At 42.2% G+C, this 21,092-nt stretch overlaps 1 protein-coding gene across 5 annotated transcripts in view; it reads right to left on the reverse strand.

The window, feature by feature from the left end:
* The window catches only part of ST3GAL3 (ST3 beta-galactoside alpha-2,3-sialyltransferase 3), a 238,146-nt gene that overhangs the window by 112,863 nt on the left and 104,191 nt on the right, over window positions 1-21,092 (reverse strand). For 3 of the 5 annotated variants that reach the window (XM_030866431.3, XM_060306440.2, XM_030866409.3), the window contains exon 3: window positions 17,162-17,209. The exons of the other annotated variants lie outside the window; for them this stretch is intronic. In XM_030866431.3, the coding sequence (XP_030722291.1) occupies window positions 17,162-17,209 (48 nt within the window). The remainder of the gene's footprint in view (window positions 1-17,161; window positions 17,210-21,092) is intronic. 5 annotated transcript variants of the gene reach the window in all.

Here is a 21,092-nt window from a genome sequence, read left to right on the forward strand (position 1 = left end):
GGACAACCTGGAAGAAATGGACAAATTCTTAGAAATGCACAACCTGCCAAGACTGAATCAGGAAGAAATAGAAAATATGAACAGACCAATCACAAGCCCTGAAATGGAAACTGTGATTAAAAATCTTCCAACAAACAAAAGTCCAGAACCAGATGGCTTCACAGGCGAATTCTATCAAACATTTAGAGAAGAGCTAACACCTATCCTTCTCAAACTCTTCTAAAATATAGCAGAGGGAGGAACACTCCCAAACTCATTGTACGAGGTCACTATCACCCTGATACCAAAACTAGACAAGGAAGTCACAAAGAAAGAAAACTACAGGCCAATATCACTGATGAACATAGATGCAAAAATCCTCAACAAATTACTAGCAGACAGAATCCAACAGCACATTAAAAGGATCATACACCATGATCAAGTGGGGTTTATTCCAGGAATGCAAGGATTCTTCAATATACGCAAATCTATCAATGTGATAAACCATATTAACAAATTGAAGGAGAAAAACCATATGATCATCTCAATAGATGCAGAGAAAGCTTTTGACAAAATTCAACACCCATTTATGATAAAAACCCTGCAGAAAGTAGGCATAGAGGGAACTTTCCTCAACATAATAAAGGCCATATATGAAAAACCCACAGCCAACATCGTCCTCAATGGTGAAAAACTGAAAGCATTTCCACTAAGATCAGGAACAAGACAAGGTTACACACTCTCACCACTCTTATTCAACCTAGTTTTGGAAGTTTTAGCCACAGCAATCAGAGAAGAAAAGGAAATAAAAGTAATCCAAATCGGAAAAGAAGAAGTAAAGCTGTCACTCTTTGCAGATGACATGATACTATACATAGAGAATCCTAAAGATGCCACCAGAAACCTACTAGAGCTAATCAATGAATTTGGTAAAGTAGCAGGATAAAAAATGAATGCACAGAAATCTCTGGCATTCCTATACACTAATGATGAAAAATCTGAAAGTGAAATCAAGAAAACACTCCTATTTACCACTGCCACAAAAAGAATAAAATATCTAGGAATAAACCTACCTAAGGAGACAAAAGACCTGTATGCAGAAAATTATAAGACACTGATAAAAGAAATTAAAGATGATACAAATAGATGGAGAGATATACCATGTTCTTGGATTGGAAGAATCAACATTATGAAAATGACTCTACTACCCAAAGCAATCTACAGATTCAATGCAATCCCTATCAAACTACCACTGGAATTTTTCACAGACCTAGAACAAAAAAATTCACAATTTGTATGGAAACACAAAAGACCCCGAATAGCCAAAGTAATCTTGAGAACAAAAAACGGAGCTGGAGGAATCAGGCTCCCTTACTTCAGACTATAGTACAAAGCTACAGTAATTAAGACAGTATGGTACTGGCACAAAAACAGAAATATAGATCAATGGAACAGGATAGAAAGCCCAGAGATAAACCCACACACATATGGTCACCTTATCTTTGATAAAGGAGGCAGGAATGTACAATGGAGAAAGGACAGCCTCTTCAATAAGTGGTGCTGGGAAAACTGGACAGGTGCATGTAAAAGTATGAGATTAGAACACTCCCTAACACCATACACAAAAATAAGCTCAAAAGGGTTTAAAGACCTAAATGTAAGGCCAGAAACTATCAAACTCTTAGAGGAAAACATAGGCAGAACACTTTATGACATAAATCACAGCAAGATCCTTTTTGACCCTCCTCCTAGAGAAATGGAAATAAAAACAAAAATAAATAAATGGGACCTAATGAAACTTCAAAGCTTTTGCACAGCAAAGGAAACCATAAACAAGACCAAAAGACAACCCTCAGAATGGGAGAAAATATTTGCAAATGAAGCAACTGACAAAGGATTCATCTCCAAAATTTACAAGCAGCTCTTGCAGCTCAATAACAAAAAAACAAACAACCCAATCCAAAAATGGGCATAAGACCTAAATGGACATTTCTCCAAAGAAGATATATAGATTGCCAACAAACACATGAAAGAATGCTCAACATCACTAATCATTAGAGAAATGGAAATCAAAACTACAATGAGATATCACCTCACACCAGTCAGAATGGGCATCATCAAAAAATCTAGAAACAATAAATGCTGGAGAGGGTGTGGAGAAAAGGGAACACTCTTGCACTGCTGGTGGGAATGTGAATTGGTACAGCCACTATGGAGAACAGTATGGAGGTTCCTTAAAAAACTACAAATAGAACTACCATATGACCCAGCAATCCCACTACCGGGCATATACCCTGAGAAAACCATAATTCAAAAAGAGTCATGTACCAAAATGTTCATTGCAGCTCTATTTACAATAGCCAGGAGATGGAAACAACCTAAGTGTCCATCATCAGATGAATGGATAAAGAAGATGTGCCACATATATACAATGGAATATTACTCAGCCATAAAAAGAAACGAAATTGAGTTATTTGTAGTGAGGTGGATGGACCTAGAGTCTGTCATACAGAGTGAAGTAAGTCAGAAAGAGAAAGCAAATACCATATGCTAACACATATATATGGAATCTAAGAAAAAAAATGTCATGAAGAACCTAGGTGTAAGACGGGAATAAAGGCACAGACCTACTAGAGAATGGACTTGAGGATATGGGGAGGGGGAAGGGTAAGGTGTGACAAAGTGAGAGAGTGGCATGGACATACATACACTACCAAATGTAAAATAGATAGCTAGTGGGAAGCAGCCGCGTAGCACAGGGAGATCAGCTCGGTGCTTTGTGACCACCTGGATGGGTGGGATAGGGAGGGTGGGAGGGAGGGAGACGCAAGAGGGAGGAGATATGGGAACATATGTATATGTATAACTGATTCACTTTGTTATAAAGCAGAAACTAACACACCATTGTAAAGCAATTATACTCCAATAAAGATGTAAAAAAAAAAAAAAAAAAGAAAGGCAACCTGGTCATTCTTGATTGGATGTCAACCATGTGAATTTTACCTTGTTGGATGCAGAATATTTGTGCATTCCTTAAGTATTTTTGAGGCGCTGTTTAATTACTTAGAAACAGTTTGATCCTTTCAACGTTTGCTTTTAAGCTTTGCAGGGCTGGGGTTAGAGGCAAAAGTGGACTTTAGTCTAGGGCTAATTTGCACCATTACTAATTTTGCCCCACTGCTAAGGCAATACCCTTCTAAGTACGCTATGTGATGCCTCATGTATTATGACATTTCCCCATTATTCCCAGCCCTGTGTGAGCTATAGAGAGTACTCTTCCTGCTCCTGTTCAGTGCTTCTTTCCTTGGCCTCCAGTCGTTTCCTCACACACGTGCTTTGATCAGCTGAGGAGTCCAAGCAGTCTTCAGCAGATCTCCAGTGCTCTCTCTGTGTGCAGCTCTCTCCTCTCTGGTACTCTGCCCATGAATTCTGGCTGTCTTGGTCTCCTCAAATTTTCAACTCTGTTTCCTCTTAGGAAGACTCTTAGGTTCTGTTTGGGTTCTTCGTCCCTGTGCTGTGGTCTGGAAATCTCATTTGTTTCCCTTCTTTCAAAGACCAGGGTCCTGGGCTACCTATTGTTCAATGTCTGAAGAAACTTTTTTTTTTTTCATATATTTTGTCTAGTTTTCAGTTGTTTCTCCTCCTTTCTTCACTTTTTCCCTATCTGGGAAAAGTCTATCTGGTCTAGACTTCACCTTGCTTAACTATTCAGTTTAGCTGGCCCAATAATCTTTCCATTGCACCCAAACCAAATCTCTCATTCCTGCTCAACCCTCTCTAGAGAGCCTGAGCTCCAGACTTGTGTATGCAGCTGACATCTCCACTTTGACATCCTATAGTTACCTGAAACTCAGGCTGCCTCACACAGAGTTCATTTTCACCACCCTTACACGTGTACAACCTCCTCCTGTATTCCCTACCTTAATGAACGGTACCACTTTTCACCCAGCTGCCCAAGCTGGAGACCTGAGAGAACTCCTTGATCCGTGCTTCTCTCTTATTTCATTTAATTAAATACCATGTCCTTTTAATTTCGTCTTCTACATGGATCTCAAGTCCACTGACTTTTCTCCATTTCTACCATTCTTGATTAAGCCAGCTTCACTTCTCACCTCAGTTACTATTAACAGCCTCCTACCAGGTTTCCCTGCGTCCTGTCTTGTCCCTTTCTAATGGATTCTCCACGACGTAACTAGAGCAATCTTCCTATAAGATAAATATGATTATGTCATAATTCTGCTTAAAACATTCAAACGGCCTCTACTGTTCTCAGAATAAATGCCAGTCTCTTAGCTTACAAGGGCCTTCATGATCTGGCCTACAGTGACCACCCTAAGTTCACCCTTTGACTCCCTGCCTCACCCGACCCTGCCCCTGCCATGTTCTATGCTCCAGCCAGACTGAGCTATGTTATGTTCCTCCAAAGTACCTTATCACTTCCAGGCCTTCATGCCTGCTCTTCCCTTCACGTAAAGTACCATTCCCAACCCCTTTTCACATTGGTTATTTCCTACACATGGCCCCTAAATGACCCACAGTCACCTCAAACTCAAAATGCTATAAATCAGACTTATCTTCACCCCGTTCCCTGCCCTCCCCACAGCCTGTTTTGTTTCTTTGGTAACGGCATCACCATTCAGTCCCCCAAGAATGAAGTTTTTGGTGTGCCCTATTTCTCTCATTTCTAAATACAGATCCTCCCTCTACCATGGTCACTGCTTCTGCTGGAGTCTTCACTGTTGCTGAGGCCATGCAGCAACCACGTAATCTGTCTCTACCTGTCCCCCCGGTCCCATCTTCTGCCACCCCTTTCAGGCAGCCTTCATGCCCGAGACCTACTGCAGATGATGTTCCCTCAATCTATAATGCTCTCACTCCCCTTGTTAACTTGGTAAATTCCCACTCGTCCTTCAAGATATAGCTGTCACCAAAGCTAAAAGTAACAGACATTGTTGTAGTGCCATAAGGACCTTCATGATTTGGCCTTTACCTACCTTTCCGGCTCTATCTTGTACTGTCTTCTCTCTTGGGCACTGTGCTCTGGCCATTCTGGCCGTCTCTCAGTTCCTTCAATGAGCCATGAATTCTCTCAACATACGCCTTTTTCTTAGAAGCAGTTTTTTCTGCCTGAAACATGTCCTCCTCTCTTTATGTGGTTAGTTCCTGCTCATTTTTAAGGCCCTAGTTCAAATGTACTCTTTTGGAAGAGCATGCCTTGACCCTCCTGTCTGGCTTGTGCCCCTCCTACATGCTCCTTTCACACAGTGTCTTACTTGCCCTCATAGCAATTACTCTATTATACAAATGTAATTATACATTTAGCAGACTATTTGACTGGTGGCTCTCCTCCACAGACTAAAAGTTCTAAGGCTTCGTCACCTAACACTGTGCTTGGCATGATACATGAGTGATGAATGACAACCCCTACTCTGATCTAAACTGTTAGCCTAAGTGTCCCCTTATCTGTGCTCTCCACCAAACTTGTAGAACTTAACGCAGTGCTGCTTATTTGCTCAGGAGTCTGTAGTGCACATCTGTTGTTTCTGTCCTCTTTTAGAAAGAAGCCCCTTGAATTTCTTTCAGGGAACTACCCTTCTCCCATTGCAGACAAGTGGTCAGACTATCAATGGGATGTGCCTTTCCAAAGTGTGGATACTTGACAAAAGCTAGGTTGGTTGGACTCTTTCTCTTGCAAGCTGAGTGACACCAGGGAGAAAAACAGCATGCTGAAGAGATGGAACAGTTGCTTCAGTCTAGATTCCTGGCACTGCCCTTAATGTGTTTTCTGAGGGCCGGTGGTTTGGTTTTTCATTTGATTCTGTGGGTTCCCATGTCCTTCTGGTATATTTCTTTTCCTTTTAAGTCAGTCAGGGTCAGTTTCTGTTGCTTACAATAAATAATCCTAACTGTATGTACCTGTATCTCTAGCACCTAATACAGGGTCTGGCATAGTTGGTGCTCCATACATATGCTGAATGAATGGAAGAATGAACGTGACCAAATGACCAAGAGAATCTAGTGAGGAGCCCTAAGACCTGATTCTTTGTCTTCCTCCACCTCTTGCTGCCTCTCCCAGCCACTAGCCCAACCACCTTTTAAGGTGGTGCTTCTCTTGCTCTGGGCATTCTTGGTTCCCAGCCCATCCAGCTGATTACATCAAAGTCACCTGCCTATGGAGAGCCTGCCCTGGCTCTTCTTAGGCACTCTTCCTTAATTGCAGTTTCTGGCTTTTACTTTGGGGTTCCTTTTTGATGACTCCAAATTTGTCAGGGTAATTTTCTCCTGTCATTTATAAAAGCCTAAAATTTAACCTTCTCCACAAAGACTTCTGGAGGCTCCTGAGTAACACATTACTGTCCCATCTCCAACCCAGCCAGGGATCTTATCTGACAAGCATTCTATTCTCACATTCACAAGCGGTTACTGAATATGCCACATATTCCTAAGATGTTACTGTGCACAGTCCCTCACAGAGTTCTCTGACTAGCAGGAAAGCTTAAGTATAATCTTTAGGAAATATAAACCAGAATAGAAAGCGATCAGGAAGTCATAGGCATAATGCTCTGGATATACAGCAGCAGAGCTTCTTACTGTTGGGTTTGGGCAAGGTTGCAGATCCCAGAGCATCTCACTGTATACCAATGTGTTCTTGAAGTAGCATGTGAGTTCAGCTTATACAATGGAAATGTTACTTTGCGTGTACCAACTCTACAGGGACAATTCATCTCTGGGGAAGCTGGCAGTAAAGCCCAGGTCTCACCGGCAGTCCACTCACCGCAAATCTGTAATAAGAAAGGCCCTGGATACACAAAAATAAACTCAAAATGCATTAAAGACCTAAATGTAAGACCAGACACTATTAAAACACTTAAGAGGAAAACATAGGCAGAACACTCTTTGACATAAACCACAGGAACATCTTTTTAAACCACCTCCTAGCATAAGGAAAATTAAAACAAAAATAAACAAATGGCGGACAATCCTGCAGCCTGTGGAATGAAAACCACATTCACAGATAGCCAGAATGAAAACGCAGAGGACTATATACCAGATGAAGGAACAAGATAAAACCCCAGAAAAACAACTAAATGAAGTGGAGATAGGCAACCTACCAAAAAAGAATTCAGAATAATGATAAGGAAGATGATCCAGGACCTCAGAGAAAGAATGGAGGCAAAGATCGAGAATATGCAAGAAATGTTTAACAAAGACCTAGAGAATTAAAGAACAAACAGAGATGAACAATACAATCACTGAAATGAAAACTACATTAGAAGGAATCAATAGCAGACTAACTGAGGCAGAAAAACAGATAAGTGATCTGAAAGACAGAATGGTGGAATTCACTGCCATGGAACAGAATAAAGAAAAAGGAATGAAAAGAAATGAAGACAGCCTAAGAGACTTCTGGGACAACATTAAACGCAACGACATTCACATTTTAGGGGTACCAGAAGGAGAAGAGAGAGAGAGAAAGGACCCAAGAAAATATTTGAAGACATTATAGTTGAAAACTTCTCTAACATGGGCAAGGAAATAGCCACCCAAGTCCAGGAAGTGCAGAGAGTCCCAGGCAGGATAAACCCAAGGAGAAACATGCCAAGACACACAGTAATCAAACTGACAAAAATTAAAGACAAAGAAAAATTATTGAAAGCAACAAGGTAAAAACAACAAATAACATATAAGGGAACTCCCATAAGGTTAACAGCTGATTTCTCAGCAGAAACTCTATAAGCCAGAAGGGAGTGGCACGATATATTTAAAGTGATAAAAGGGAAGAACCTACAACCAAGATTACTCTACCCGGCAAGGATCTCATTCACATTTGACAGAGAAATCAAAATCTTTACAGACAAGCAAAAGCTAAGAGAATTCAGCACCACCAAACCAGCTCTACAACAAATGCTAAAGAAACTTCTCTAAGTGGGAAACACAAGAGAAGAAAAGGACCTACAAAAACAAACCCAAAACAATTAAGAAAATGGTAATAGGAACATACATATTAATAATTACCTTAATTATGAATGGATTAAATGCTCCAACCAAAAGACACAAGCTCACTGAATGGATGTAAAAACAAGACCCATCAAGAGACCCACTTCAGACCTAGGGACACATACAGACTGAAAGTGAGGGGATGGAAAAAGATATTCCATGCAAATGCAAATCAAAAGAAAGCTGGAGTAGCAATACTCATATCAGATAAAATAGACTTTAAAATAAAGAATGTTACAAGAGACAAGGAAGGACACTACATAATGATCAAGGGATCAATCCAAGAAGAAGATATAACAATTATAAATATATATGTACCCAACATAGGAGCATCTCGATACGTAAGGCAAATGCTAACAGCTATAAAAGAGGAAATTGACAGTAACACAATAATAGTGGGGGGCTTTAACACCTCACTTACACCAATGGACAGATCATCCAGACAGAAAATTAATAAGGAAATGCAAGCTTTAAATGATACAATAGACCAGACATATTTAATTGATATTTACAGGACATTCCATCTGAAAACAGCAGATTACAATTTCTTCTCAAGTGCACACAGAACCTTCTCCAGGATAGATCACATCTTGGGTCACAAATCAAGCCTCAGTAAATTTAAGAAAATTGGAATCATATCAAGCATCTTTTGTGACCACAATGCTACGAGATTAGAAATAAATTACAGGGAAATAAATGTAAAAAACACAAACACATGGAGGCTAAACAATACATTACTAAATAACCAAGAGATCACTGAAGAAATCAAAGAGGAAATCAAAAATTACCTAGAGGCAAATGACAACGAAAACACAAGTATCCAAAACCTATGGGATGCAGCAAAAGCAGTTCTAAGAGGGAAGTTTATAGTAATATAATCCTGCCTCAAGAAACAAGAAAAATCTCAAATAAACAATCTAACCTTACACCTAAAGGAACTAGAGAAAGAAGAACCAACAAAACCCAAAGTTAGTAGGAGGAAAGAAATCATAAAGATCAGAGCAGAAATAAATGAAATAGAAACAAAGAAAACAATAGCAAAGATAAAGAAAACTAAAAGCTGTTTCTCTGAGAAGATAAACAAAATTGATAAACCTTTAGCCAAATTCATCAAGAAAAAAGAGGAAGAGGACTCAAATCAATAAAATTAGAAATGAAAAAGGAGAAGTTACAACAGACACCGCAGAAATACAAAGCATCATAAGAGACTACTACAAGCAACTCTATGCCAATAAAATGGACAACCTGGAAGAAATGGACATGGACTTCCCTGATGGTGCAGTGGTTAAGAATCTGCCTGCCAATGCAGGGAACACAGGTTCAAGCCCTGGTCTGGGAAGATCCCACATGCCACGGAACAGCTAAGCCCGTGCGCCACAACTACTGAAGCCTGCACTCCACAGCTACTGAAGCCTGTGCGCCTAGAACCTGAGCTCCGCAACAAGAGAAGCCACTGCAGTGAGAAGTGTGCGCACTGCAACGGAGAGTAGCCCCCACTCACCACAACTAGAGAAAGCCTGCGCGCAGCAATGAAGACCCAACTCAGCCAAAAAAGAAAAAAGAAATGGACAAATTCTTAGAAAGGTATAACCTTCCAAGACTGAACCAGGAAGAAGAGAAAATATGAACAGACCAATCACAAGTAATGAAACTGAAACTGTGATTGAAAATCTTCCAACAAACAAAAGTCCAGGACCAGATGGCTTCACAGGTGAATTCTATCAAACATTTAGAGAAGAGCTAATACCCATCCTTCTCAAACTCTTCCAAAAAACTGCAGAGGAAGGAACACTCGCAAACTCATTCTACGAGGCCACCATCACCCTGATACCAAAACCAACAAAGATACTACAAAAAAAGAAAATTACAGACCAATATCAGTGATGAATATAGATGCAAAAATCCTCAACAAAATACTAGCAAACAGAATCCAACAACACATTAAAAGGATCATACACCATGATCAAGTGGGATTTATCCCAGGGATGCAAGGATTCTTCAACATATGCAAATCAATCAATGTGATACACCATATTAACAAATTGAAGAATAAAAATCAGATGATCATCTCAATAGATGCAGAAAAAGCTTTTGACAAAATTCAACACCCATTTATGGACAACTGATGGGAACATGCTGTATAGCACAGGGAAGTCACCTAGTGCACTGTGGTAACCTAAATGAGAGGGAAGTCCAAAAGGGAGGGGATATCTGTATGTGTATGGCTGATACATTTTGTTGTGCAGTGCAGGCTAACACAACATTGTAAAGCAACCATACTCCAAAAATTAACTAAAAATTAACTAAAAAAAAAAAAAGAAGATCCGGGGACTCTCAAGTCACCAGGCACAATGTGCACTGATGTATATGTACAGCTCTCCTGGCACCTGAAGGTACTCTCCTCCCAGGTGTCAGAGCAGCAAGACCACAGCTGCACAGTGAAGGGGAGATGTTTAGTCTGGTGGTTTAGGCTCCCTGCCTCAGCCAGGCTGGAAAGCCCTGACCAAGGAGCACATGTGTGTCCCCTGCCTGGCTCAAGGTGGGAAGTGGCATGCATGATGCAAATCTCTGCTCTTCTCCTCCACACGTGTACCACGCCAGACCTGTGAATGCATAAAGTGCCTGTTCCGATGCTGACTGTCTTTGAAACTAACCATTAACTTTTCCACTGGCATTTCAAAGGAAGAAGTTGGTGTTCTGAACTCATAGAGACTCCTGGAAGGTTCAGAAACTCGACATAAACAAAAGGAGGCCATGCACTAAAGTGTGTATGCACCTAATAATGTCTCTGTATCAGGCAAAATTAACAGAATTACAAGGAGAAATATACAATGGGTCTCCTGTCATTATAACGGGAACCTTACAGACCACTGAAGAATCAGGCTCACAGAATCAGTTGAGAAATCAGAAGATTTGAACAGAACAGTGAATAAATTTTGAACTAGCTGATACACAGAGTACCTTACACCTGACAAGTGGAGAATGCACATTCTTTTTAAGCATATTTGGAACCTTTATGAAAACTGACCACCTGAGAGGCATAAACCCTGAGATAAAAACTAACACACATTGAAACAAGCTCAAGTTTTTAACTTAAAAACTTAAAAATATTTATTTTTATATTATAGCAATTCAACATTTAATACATTCCACAACACTTTGTATTTCATTTTGCTCATCATGATTCTATAACGTAAAGAAAATTTTAAATGTTTTCACAATGCCCTGATTAAATAACCCTGAGTCCCCTCCTTTTATCTTAGCAGGGTGTACAAGTGTTATCACTTTCTACTTATGCTCTCATGTTTAAACAGCTGGGGGTTCTGACTCCACAGTGATATCCTATTCTAGGATGAAGGGGGAGCTCCCCGAGAGAAAGTGTCCTACTCCAGCTCCACTCTTAGGCCACTGAGCCCTGAAATGGACTTTCAGGGAATATAGGTGCACATCATGAACCAATTGTGCGATTGGCCCTTTCAGTCCCCGGTGACCCACCTCCTTTGGTCATTGTAAAGAGCCACCACAAATTCCCATGGGCTGTCGCTGTGCTTTGCACAAAGCAGATGCCTATGAAATAACTGCTGCCGATGACAACAATGAATATTTCCCAGGAAGGCCAGTTTGAGAAACATGATTGAAGTAGATAAAGTTTAGTATATGGGAAAAAACATGGACTTTATTCTATCAGGAAACTGCAGCGCTTCATATTAAAACGCACAAAAGCCAGAAAAGCAGGATAGGCCATTAGGCAAGAAAACTCCAAGCATATAAGAGAAGAAGCTCTGCTTCTTTAAAGGGGTCTTTGGCTCCAACCTCTGAGATATGATGAATTGCTAAGTGCATAGGGCATAGGGATAAATGGAATGAGGACCTATCCTAACCAAAATAGATCCCTCTCTTCTAAAGAAAAGGCACTGTACAGCCTCGAATAAAAGTCATGGGCTATATTAAACATAAGTAATATATATCCTGGCTTGGGTTGGACGAAGTTGGCAACAGTTGCAAACGGACATGCCGGACAAAGGGAAGAACTGAGGGAACTACTATTTATTGAGCAACTACTGGGAATTCATGCTGCTCTCAGTACTTTCACCTACACTCTCAGTTTAACCCTTACAACCCTTATGAGGTGGGTATTTTCTCCATTTTACAGAGGAGGAAACAGAGTCTTAGAGAGGGGAAATAATGTGTTCAAGATCCCCAGCCAGCACATGGACCAGCTGGGTGCGGTTGAACCAACCCAGGTCTGGCTCTGCAGCTTCTTTTCTTTACATTACTCTACACTGACTCTCAGAGGAAAACAAGGAAAGCAGACCCCCTCATATTAGGAGAGCTGCCATGAGAGCAATGATCTACCCTTACCTCCCACCCCCTGCCCCAGGGTGGTGTCAAAAGGCCTAGCCATGCCCACACATGAACCATGGGAGTCCACAGAGACCCAAGAGGGGCTGGCCAAAGTGCAAACAGCTCCCACATCATCTTGAGTCAGGAAAATAAATTATCACATAGGATCAGTTAATCAAAGACAAACTAAAGTAGGAAAAGCAGTTTTATAAAATAAACACAGAAAAATTCACTGACCTGGACTAAATTAACTGACCCAGTAAAATAACTTAGAAGTTCACAAACTGAAATCCAGTCTCAAATGGGTGTACATTGGTGTGGGGGGAGGAGAGAGGCCTAGTGAGGAGGTCCTGATAAGACGAGGTGCCCTGTGACTATGCGCCCTCCACCCAAGCACAGCACAGCTGTGACGGTACTGGGGGCCAACGGAGTGTCGAACCTCCATTGGTAGGTGGAAGCCCCATCCCAATGCAAGCAAAGAGGTCATGCACCATTCCCCTTCTATCCTGGGAAGAAAAGAAGATGTCTAGAGCTGGGCATACAGTAAATTCAGTTCTATTCATGGTATCAGGTATGTCCAGACCAATCTAAAAATATTTAGATTCCTTGGGATTTTTCTATGTAGGCAATCATGTCACCTATGAAGACGGTTAGTTCTATTTCTTCCTTTCCCGTCTGTATTCTTTTTATTTCCTTTTCTTCTTACTGCACTGGCTAGGACTTTCAGGAGTGGTTTCTTGATCTTAGGGGGAGAGCAGTCTTTTACCATTAAGTATGATGTTTGCTGTAGGTTTTTTGTAGATGCCCTATATCAGATTGAAAAAGTCCCCTTCTAAGTTTGCTGAAAACTTTTATCATGAGTAGATGTTGAATTGTATCAAATGCTTTATCAATTGCCATGACCATGTAGTTTTTCTTCTGTAGACAGTTAATAGGGTAGATTACACTGATTGATTTTTGAATGTTGAGCCAGCCTTCCATTCCCAGAATAAAGCCTACGTGGGCACCAAGTTTGGGAAGTTTAAGCCATTATTTTTTCAAACACTTCTTCTGTACCGCACTCCTTCTCTCCTTCTGGGACTCCAATGACACAGATGATAAACCTTCCAGTATTGTCCCATAAGTCACTGAGACTTCGTTCAGCTTCTTTAATCTTTTCTCTTCGTTGTTCAGATAGGATAGTTTCTATTGCTTTATTTTCGAGTTTACTGATTCTTTCCTCTGTCATCTCCATTTTGTGATTGAGCCCATGCAGCAGAGTTTTTTAATTTTCCATTATCGTATCTTTTTTCTTGTATCTCCATTTGGTTTATATATACATATATGGTTCACGGGGTTATTTTTTGGCTAACACATTCTATCTTTCCATTCATGTCAACAATGTTTACCCTTACTTTTGGGGGCATTTTTTTTTAACAGCTTACTTACTAGATTACCAGTTTGTTATGAAAGGATTCAACTCAGCAACAGCCAGATGGAAGAGGTGGGGAAAGGGGGCCAGGAGCTTTTTTATAAAAGCTACTTTAAAGTCTGTCAGGTTATTACAACATCTGTGTCATCTCAGCATCGGCATCTATTTATTTATTTAATTTATTTATTGTTGGCTGTGTTGGGTCCTCATTGCTGCACATGGGCTTTCTCTAGTTATGGCGAGCAGGAGTTACTCTTCGTTGCAGTGCGCGGGCTTCTCATTGTGGTGGCTTCTCTCGTTGCAAAGCACAGGCTCTAGGTGCGTGGGCTTCAGGAGCTGTGGCACGTGAGCTCAGTAGTTGTGGCTTGCAGGCTCTAGAGTGCAGGCTCAGTAGTTGTGGTGCACGGGCTTAGTTGTTCTATGGCATGTGGGATCTTCCCGGACCAGGGCTCGAACCCATGTCCCCTGCACTAGCAGGCGGATTCTGAACCACTGCACCACCAAGGAAGCCCTGACATCGGCATCCTCTGATTGCCTCTCCCAGGCAAGTTGCGATTTTCCAAGTTCTTCATGTGATAATTAATTTTAGATTGTATCCTCTATATTTTGAATATTATGTCATGAAACTTTAGGTCTTATTTAAATTCAGTGGAGAATGTTGATATTTTTGTTTTACCAGACAATCAGGCAGGTTGGATTTAGTTGGCAAGTTCTGACCAGCCTTCTTTTGAGTTGTGGTTTCAATGCCAGTTCCATTTTCAAAGCCTGTTCAGGTGTGTACCACGAAGTGTCCAGTCTGGGACTCAGGTGGTGGTCTCTCCCTTAGTTGTTCTCAAAGTCTTTGGTGTGTTGGTTAGAATCAGATGCACACATGCACAGCTCAGGGCTAGCCCAGAAGTTCATACACAACTTTATGGAGTCATTTTCCTGAGCTCCTTCCTTTCTGCTCTCCTTGTACTTTCCAGTTCATTGGTCCTCCCCTTTTTGGTTCTCCCGCCAGAAATCTGGGGTTTCAGTTACACTTTCTGCCACACATTTCCTGAACTGTACCCAAATCTGGGACCAAGCAGCAGGAAGGCAGAGAGAGAAAAAAGCAACTGGATTTCACCCCACCCCCTTGGGATTACAGAGAGGAAGATTTGATCAAAGAAGGTTTCCCTTCCTCAGTTTTAGGTGCTTGAAGGCCCCACTGCTGCTACTGGGCACTGCCACCACCACCACCGAGGGGACTGCCTGGGGACTAGGGCATGAGAAAACAGAGAAAAACAACCCTCGGGATTTCCCATCCCTGTCTGAGCCTTAGAGCCCGTTTCCCAACCAGACTCTAGCCATAACCAGAGGTCTTCTGGAATTCTCTCCATTTGTGCCCTCATGTCCACTCTGTTTGTGCCCGGATTTTGGGCTGTCTCGAGTCCAGGACATGGGATACCAGAGGAAAAATGAGAAATTCACTGTCAGGGTGGCAGCACTTCTAATTCTAGTTTTTCCCCCAATCTGTCTACTACTATTTATATTTCAGAGTCTTCAAATAGCTGCTAAATGCATTCTGTCCAGGTCTTTAGCTGCATTCAATGACAGTGATAGATTCTTACACATGTATCTTACACATATATCCTGGTATATATATAAGTATCTATTTATGCAGGGAATATACCTAGGGGAGGAAATGCCAGGTCATGGGTATGTATATATTCAAATTTAGCTAGACACTACCATAGTGTTTTTCCAAAGTGGTTGTAATCAACTTACCCACTGACCAGTAGAGACTCAAAGTTTCCACCATATCACTTCCTCACCAACCTTGGAGTATCAAGCTTCTCAGGCTTTCCTATTTTGGTAGATGCGCAGTGGTATCTCACTGAAATGCTAATTTGCATTTCCCTAGGCAGTAATACAATCGAACACCTTTTCAGAGGGTTATTGGCCATTTGGATTCCTCTTTTGTGAAGTCCCTGTTGGGGCCTTTTGCCTTTTTCTATACTGGGTTATTTCTTTACTCACACTGATTTTTCTAGTCCTTTATTCTGGAAGCAAGCCCTTTGTTGGCTATTTGTGTTATAGATGTCTTTTTTCACTCTCTTAATGGTACCTTTTCATTAACAGAAGTTCTACTTTAATGTAATAAAGTTGATCAGTTTTTTCCTATGTGAATGGATGCAACTTTGCATCTACTTAAAAACTCTTTCTAAAGGCCCATTCTGTCTTAAAGCAACCTCTCCCATCTCAGCATTTCAATGCAGACACCTCAGGCATCAAAGTATGAGACAGCAAGATGACAAGGCAGACAGTGCAGGCTCCAGGGGTGGACAGATATGAGTGGCCCTGGACAGGGTACTTCAAGTCTTTGAGAATTAAGTTTCTTTATAAGTAAAGATGTACTATCCACCTTGCAAGATGTGTGTAAAGCACTTAGCATAGTGCTGGCACACAGTAGGCCCTCAGCAAACAGTGGCAGCTGCGATCATATTCTCTGATCATCCTTCCCCTTGTCCACATTGCTACAGTGGCCTGGAACCTCATTGCTGCTTTGTGAAACATCAATCTGTTGCAGTTAAGGACAGCAAAATGGGTTAATTGCCCTCAACAGGCCAGCAAAGTCTCCCTGTTACTCACAGGCGGCACCTAAGGTACGAGGACCACCGTCTTCAGCTAAAAATTAAGACCTGGTACATAGAGATGCTCTCCTCACGAGGTGAAGTCATTCTGGGGCTCCCACAGGGACACAATGGCAGCAAGCTGAAGAACCAAAGTATCTGCTCTTTCTGTTCACTGCCAACAGCACAGTGGTGTGGGGCAGGCAGACTGCCTCCGACAGGGGAAAGCTGAGCTCCACTGAGCCTGGGTGATTTGTGTCAAAGCAGCGGGTGCACCGATTTGTGTGTCCTGCACTGTTGACACGGGGGAGAGCAGGAGTACGTCGGCACATGTGCACAGTACAGTGCCCGTCCTGGAGGAGGTGTGTATTTGAGTATACGGGGTGTGCATGTGAACACGCAACAGGGTGTATGTCCCTAGGAAGCTGTGATACTCTCACCAGCCTGGCATGCTGCTGGAGAGCCCTGATGGTTAGCTACTCCAGCGTGCCCAGAGCTTGGGGTCTCTCAACGCCCTCTGCCCCACTCTCTGAGACAGGATATGTGCACAGGAAACAGACACCTTTTCTGTGACGCTGGACCACCCTGAATAAGGAAGGAGCTGCAAACTCCTTGGTGCACAGTTCTAAAGCAACTGGAGAAGTCTTCTGGATGTTGTAGCCCACTGCTGCCTCCTAGACTGTGGGTCCCTAGAAATGCTTCTTGAGATTTTCCCACAATACTGAGATATTCCACTGCCCTCCCCAGACGCCCCCTCCCCCACCTCATTAGGCTCCACTTCAAAGGTGGCCAGCGCTGAATGCTGAAAGGATGATAGAAGGGAAAGGAGTGGTACCTGAGCCTAGTGTTTGTCCAGCGGAGTCAAAGGAAAGAACCACTGAATCTGCAACACAAGAGGACAAGTTCATTTCTTTCTCTTTCTTACAGTAAAAATAAAACAAAACAAAAACAGAAAAACAAGTTCCCACTGGCTTTGCCCAAACCCTCTCCCAAGGAAAAGTCAACTGGACTGGAACTCAGCTGCACAGACAGCCTCCATTGGTCCGTCTCACCCATCCACTGGGCCAGGAGGCCCTGCCGAGCCCAGCCCAAGCCTCGTGCCACTGGGAGGAACATCTCAGGGCAGAGATATGCCCCAAATTCTTCAGAGGCATTTCCTGCCGAATTAAGGGACACATTTACTTCTTTTTTGCTTCTCATAGTGAAAATAAAATTAAAACAAAGCAAAAGAAAACTTCCCTTCTGCATCTGGTGGAAGGCACTAACATTTCCCTTTGACTTGTTTTCTTTTCCTATTCATATGCTCAATGTTTATTATTTCTTCCCCCCAAAGGCATAAAGTGACTTACAGGAATTTACAGTACACACTGGAATTTTAAAAATGAAGAAGTCAAAGGAAGGAAAAATATTATATAGTCAGGGGAATGTTAGTGCACAAAATGCATGCCATGAGGACCTAAACAAACGCTACAGGTAGAATCAAAGAGGCCTGAGCTCCCAAACAGCTGAAGAAAATGAGAAAATAAATAAGATTGAGTGCTCACAATACATACATTGATTCATTTATTCAACTGTTCAGTAAATATTTATTGGGCATCTACTATGTGCAAGATACTATACTATGTCTTTGCGATCCAGCTGAAAACAAAAAAAGCATGGTCTCTACGCTCACGGATCTGTCATCAGTCTAAGAGAAAAAAAGTTACCCAACAAGTTATTCAACTAAAAACTGATTAAGTAAAAAAAGAAAAGAGGGCTTCCCTGGTGGCGCAGTGGTTGAGAGTCCGCCTGCCGATGTAGGGGACACGGGTTCTCGTGCCCCGGTCTGGGAAGATCCCACATGCCGTGAAGCGGCTGGGCCCGTGAGCCATAGCTGCTGAGCCTGCGCGTCCGGAGCCTGTGCTCCGCAACGGGAGAGGCCACAACAGTGAGAGGCCCGCGTACCGCAAAAAAAAAAAAAAAAAGAAGAAGAAGAAAAGAAAAGAGTGCTGAGGAAGTTTCTATTAGGAGGAGACCTAGTTTTGGAAGGGGAGTGGGTGTTGGTTAGGGAAGTCTTCCCTAAAGAAGTGACACCTGAACTAAGAACGGAAGGCTAAGTAAGTGTTAAACCTGACAAGAAGGAATGGGCATTCCAGGCAGAGAGGATGCTGTGTGTGGAGACCTGACGCAGGATGGGACGGGGCACCTCAGAGCAACCACAAGAGCAAAGCATACATAAAAGCAAATACCATACGGTGATTAGAAAGAAATTCCTCTCATGGGTCTTAATAAAGGGAGATCCTGCACGATGTTGAAGACTGTAACTTCTACAACGTTTCTATAATAAGTAACTGTGAATCTTTATGGCTGTTTCTTACAACAGGAGCAACACAAATGATGGCGTAGGCGAGCACACAGCTCAATTAAAGCAATTATAAGGGACATCAAGATAATCTAAGGCCCAAAAGAACTCCAGAGACCCCAGACTCCAAAGGGATCACATTCAAAAGGCTCACTCATGGGACTTCCCTGGTGGTCCAGTGGTAAAGAATCCGCCTTCCAATGCAGGGGATGTGGGTTTGACCCCTGGTTGGGGAATTAAGATCCCACGTGCCGTGGGGCAACTAAGCCCACACGCCACAACTACCGAGCCCACATGCTCTGGAGCCCATGTGCCACAGCTAGAAAGAGAAAACTCGCATGCCACAACTAGAGAGAAGCCAGCGCGGTGCAACGAAGAGCCCATGCACTACAACTAAAGATCCCGCGTGCCGCAACGAAGATCCCACGTGCCACAACTAAGACCCGATGCAGCCAAAAATCAATAAGAAAAAATAAATAAAACCCATGTTCCCTTTAAAAAAAAAAAAGGCTCACTCACTACAAAGGAATGCTAGCTGGCTGCATGAGGCCCAGCGTTTACACCACAGGCAGCATCCCACCTCAGCATGATCCTTCAGATCTCAGGTGTATGTCATTTTTTTCTTATTGCACATGGAAATCTGACACAAGAGTTATCATAACTGTAAGTCATCTGTCTGCACTGCTAGACTATAAGCTCTATAAAGGCAGACACTAGATCTGCTTTATTCACTGCTATGTTACCAGCATAACACCTGGCAGGCAATAACTGTTTGCTGAAAGTGCCCCAAGAAATGGATGGACTTCAACTCCTTCAGGTAATCTTTCATAATCACTTTTTCTCATAATCAAGTGGTTATTAAGAACTGGGTAGCAGAGAGCTGCAGGATACAATTTTTTTTTTTTTTTTTTTGCGGTACGCGGGTCTCTCACCGCTGTGGCCTCTCTCGTTGAGGAACACAGGCTCCGGACGCGCAGGCTCAGTGGCCATGGCTCACGGGCCCAGCCGCTCCGCGGCATGTGGGACCTTCCTGGACCGGGGCACGAACCCGTGTCCCCTGCATTGGCAGGCGGACTCTCGACCACTGCGCCACCAGGGAAGCCCTGCAGGATACAATTTTTGGTGAGTATCCAGAGGCAGATATTCTGTACTGCCAGTTAAGGGCAGATCCATATGCTTTGAAACCTACCAAGTAAAAGGTAAGGCTGACTTTTTTTTTTCTTTCACAAAAATGTAGAAGCACAATTAGAACACTTGTCTAATCAGATAGGTGACCATCCTAACTTGTATGAGATACAATCAACATCTCTTGCAAATTCTACTTCTTTATCAATGTTTCCCACATCTGTTTTCTCTCAATGTTACTGTGCCCTTTCAGAAGAGAAGCCCCTATTTTTCTCTCTTTTTAAAAGAGCTTTATTGAGGTATAATTTACATACTATAAAATTCACTCATTTTAAGTGTACAATTCAATGATTTTTAGAAAATGTACAGAGTTGTTTAACCATCAACACATGCAGCTTTAGAACATTTCTATCACCCAGAAGATCCCAGGTGCCCAGTCATGCCCTGTTCCCACCTCCAGCCCCAGGCAACCACTGATTTACTTTCTGTCTCTGTAGATTTGCCTTTTGTGGACATCTGCCTATCCTTTTCTTGCTAGGACTGTTCTGATACGCCCCTTAACCACACGCCTACCTCCAGCTTAGCCCACTTCCATCATCCTTCATACTCTTGCATGATTTTTCTAAAAAGTATACCTGACTACGTCTTTGCTCTTGATTAAAATGCTTCAGTGGCTTCCCGTAGCCTGTAAGATAAACTCCAAGCTCTGACCTTCAAGATCTTTACCATTTTGGCCTCATGCCTCATGCTCCAGATATGCCAAACAACTTCTATTTCTCCAAAGAGATATGTATCTTTGTGTCTTCAGACACCAAACATACTGTTTTCTCTGCCTGTTTGCATTAAAAACTCCCACTTTTCTATTAAGACCCAGGGCAATCATCCCCACTTCTTGAAGGCTTCTCTGATCAGTTCTGCCCCTTATCTTTAGGCTGTCACTGCACTGCTATTATGGCATTTATTATACTGCATTATAATCCTTGTTTACTCGTCTTTTTCTCTCTTTAAACTGCAAGTTCCCTGAGGATAAGGATTGTCTGTTCATTTTGAGGCTTTGATGCCTAGGACAGTGACTGACACACAGAAGGTGGTCAATATGTTCGCTAAACAAAGGAATAAACTAGTAAATGTCTTTGCTTTCTTTCAAAGGTGATGTTATCTGAGTGATATTTCACAAATTGGTGAGGGGAGAGATCCATCCTTCATAACAGATTCTCATTCAAGTCAACCTTGAAATGTCCTTATACCATGAAGCTTCAGATGTTCGAGCCTGGCCTCATCCTCGAAAGATAAAAGCATT

The sequence above is a fragment of the Globicephala melas genome, chromosome 1 (assembly GCF_963455315.2).
Source record: "Globicephala melas chromosome 1, mGloMel1.2, whole genome shotgun sequence".
NCBI classification, from domain to species: Eukaryota; Metazoa; Chordata; class Mammalia; order Artiodactyla; family Delphinidae; genus Globicephala; species Globicephala melas.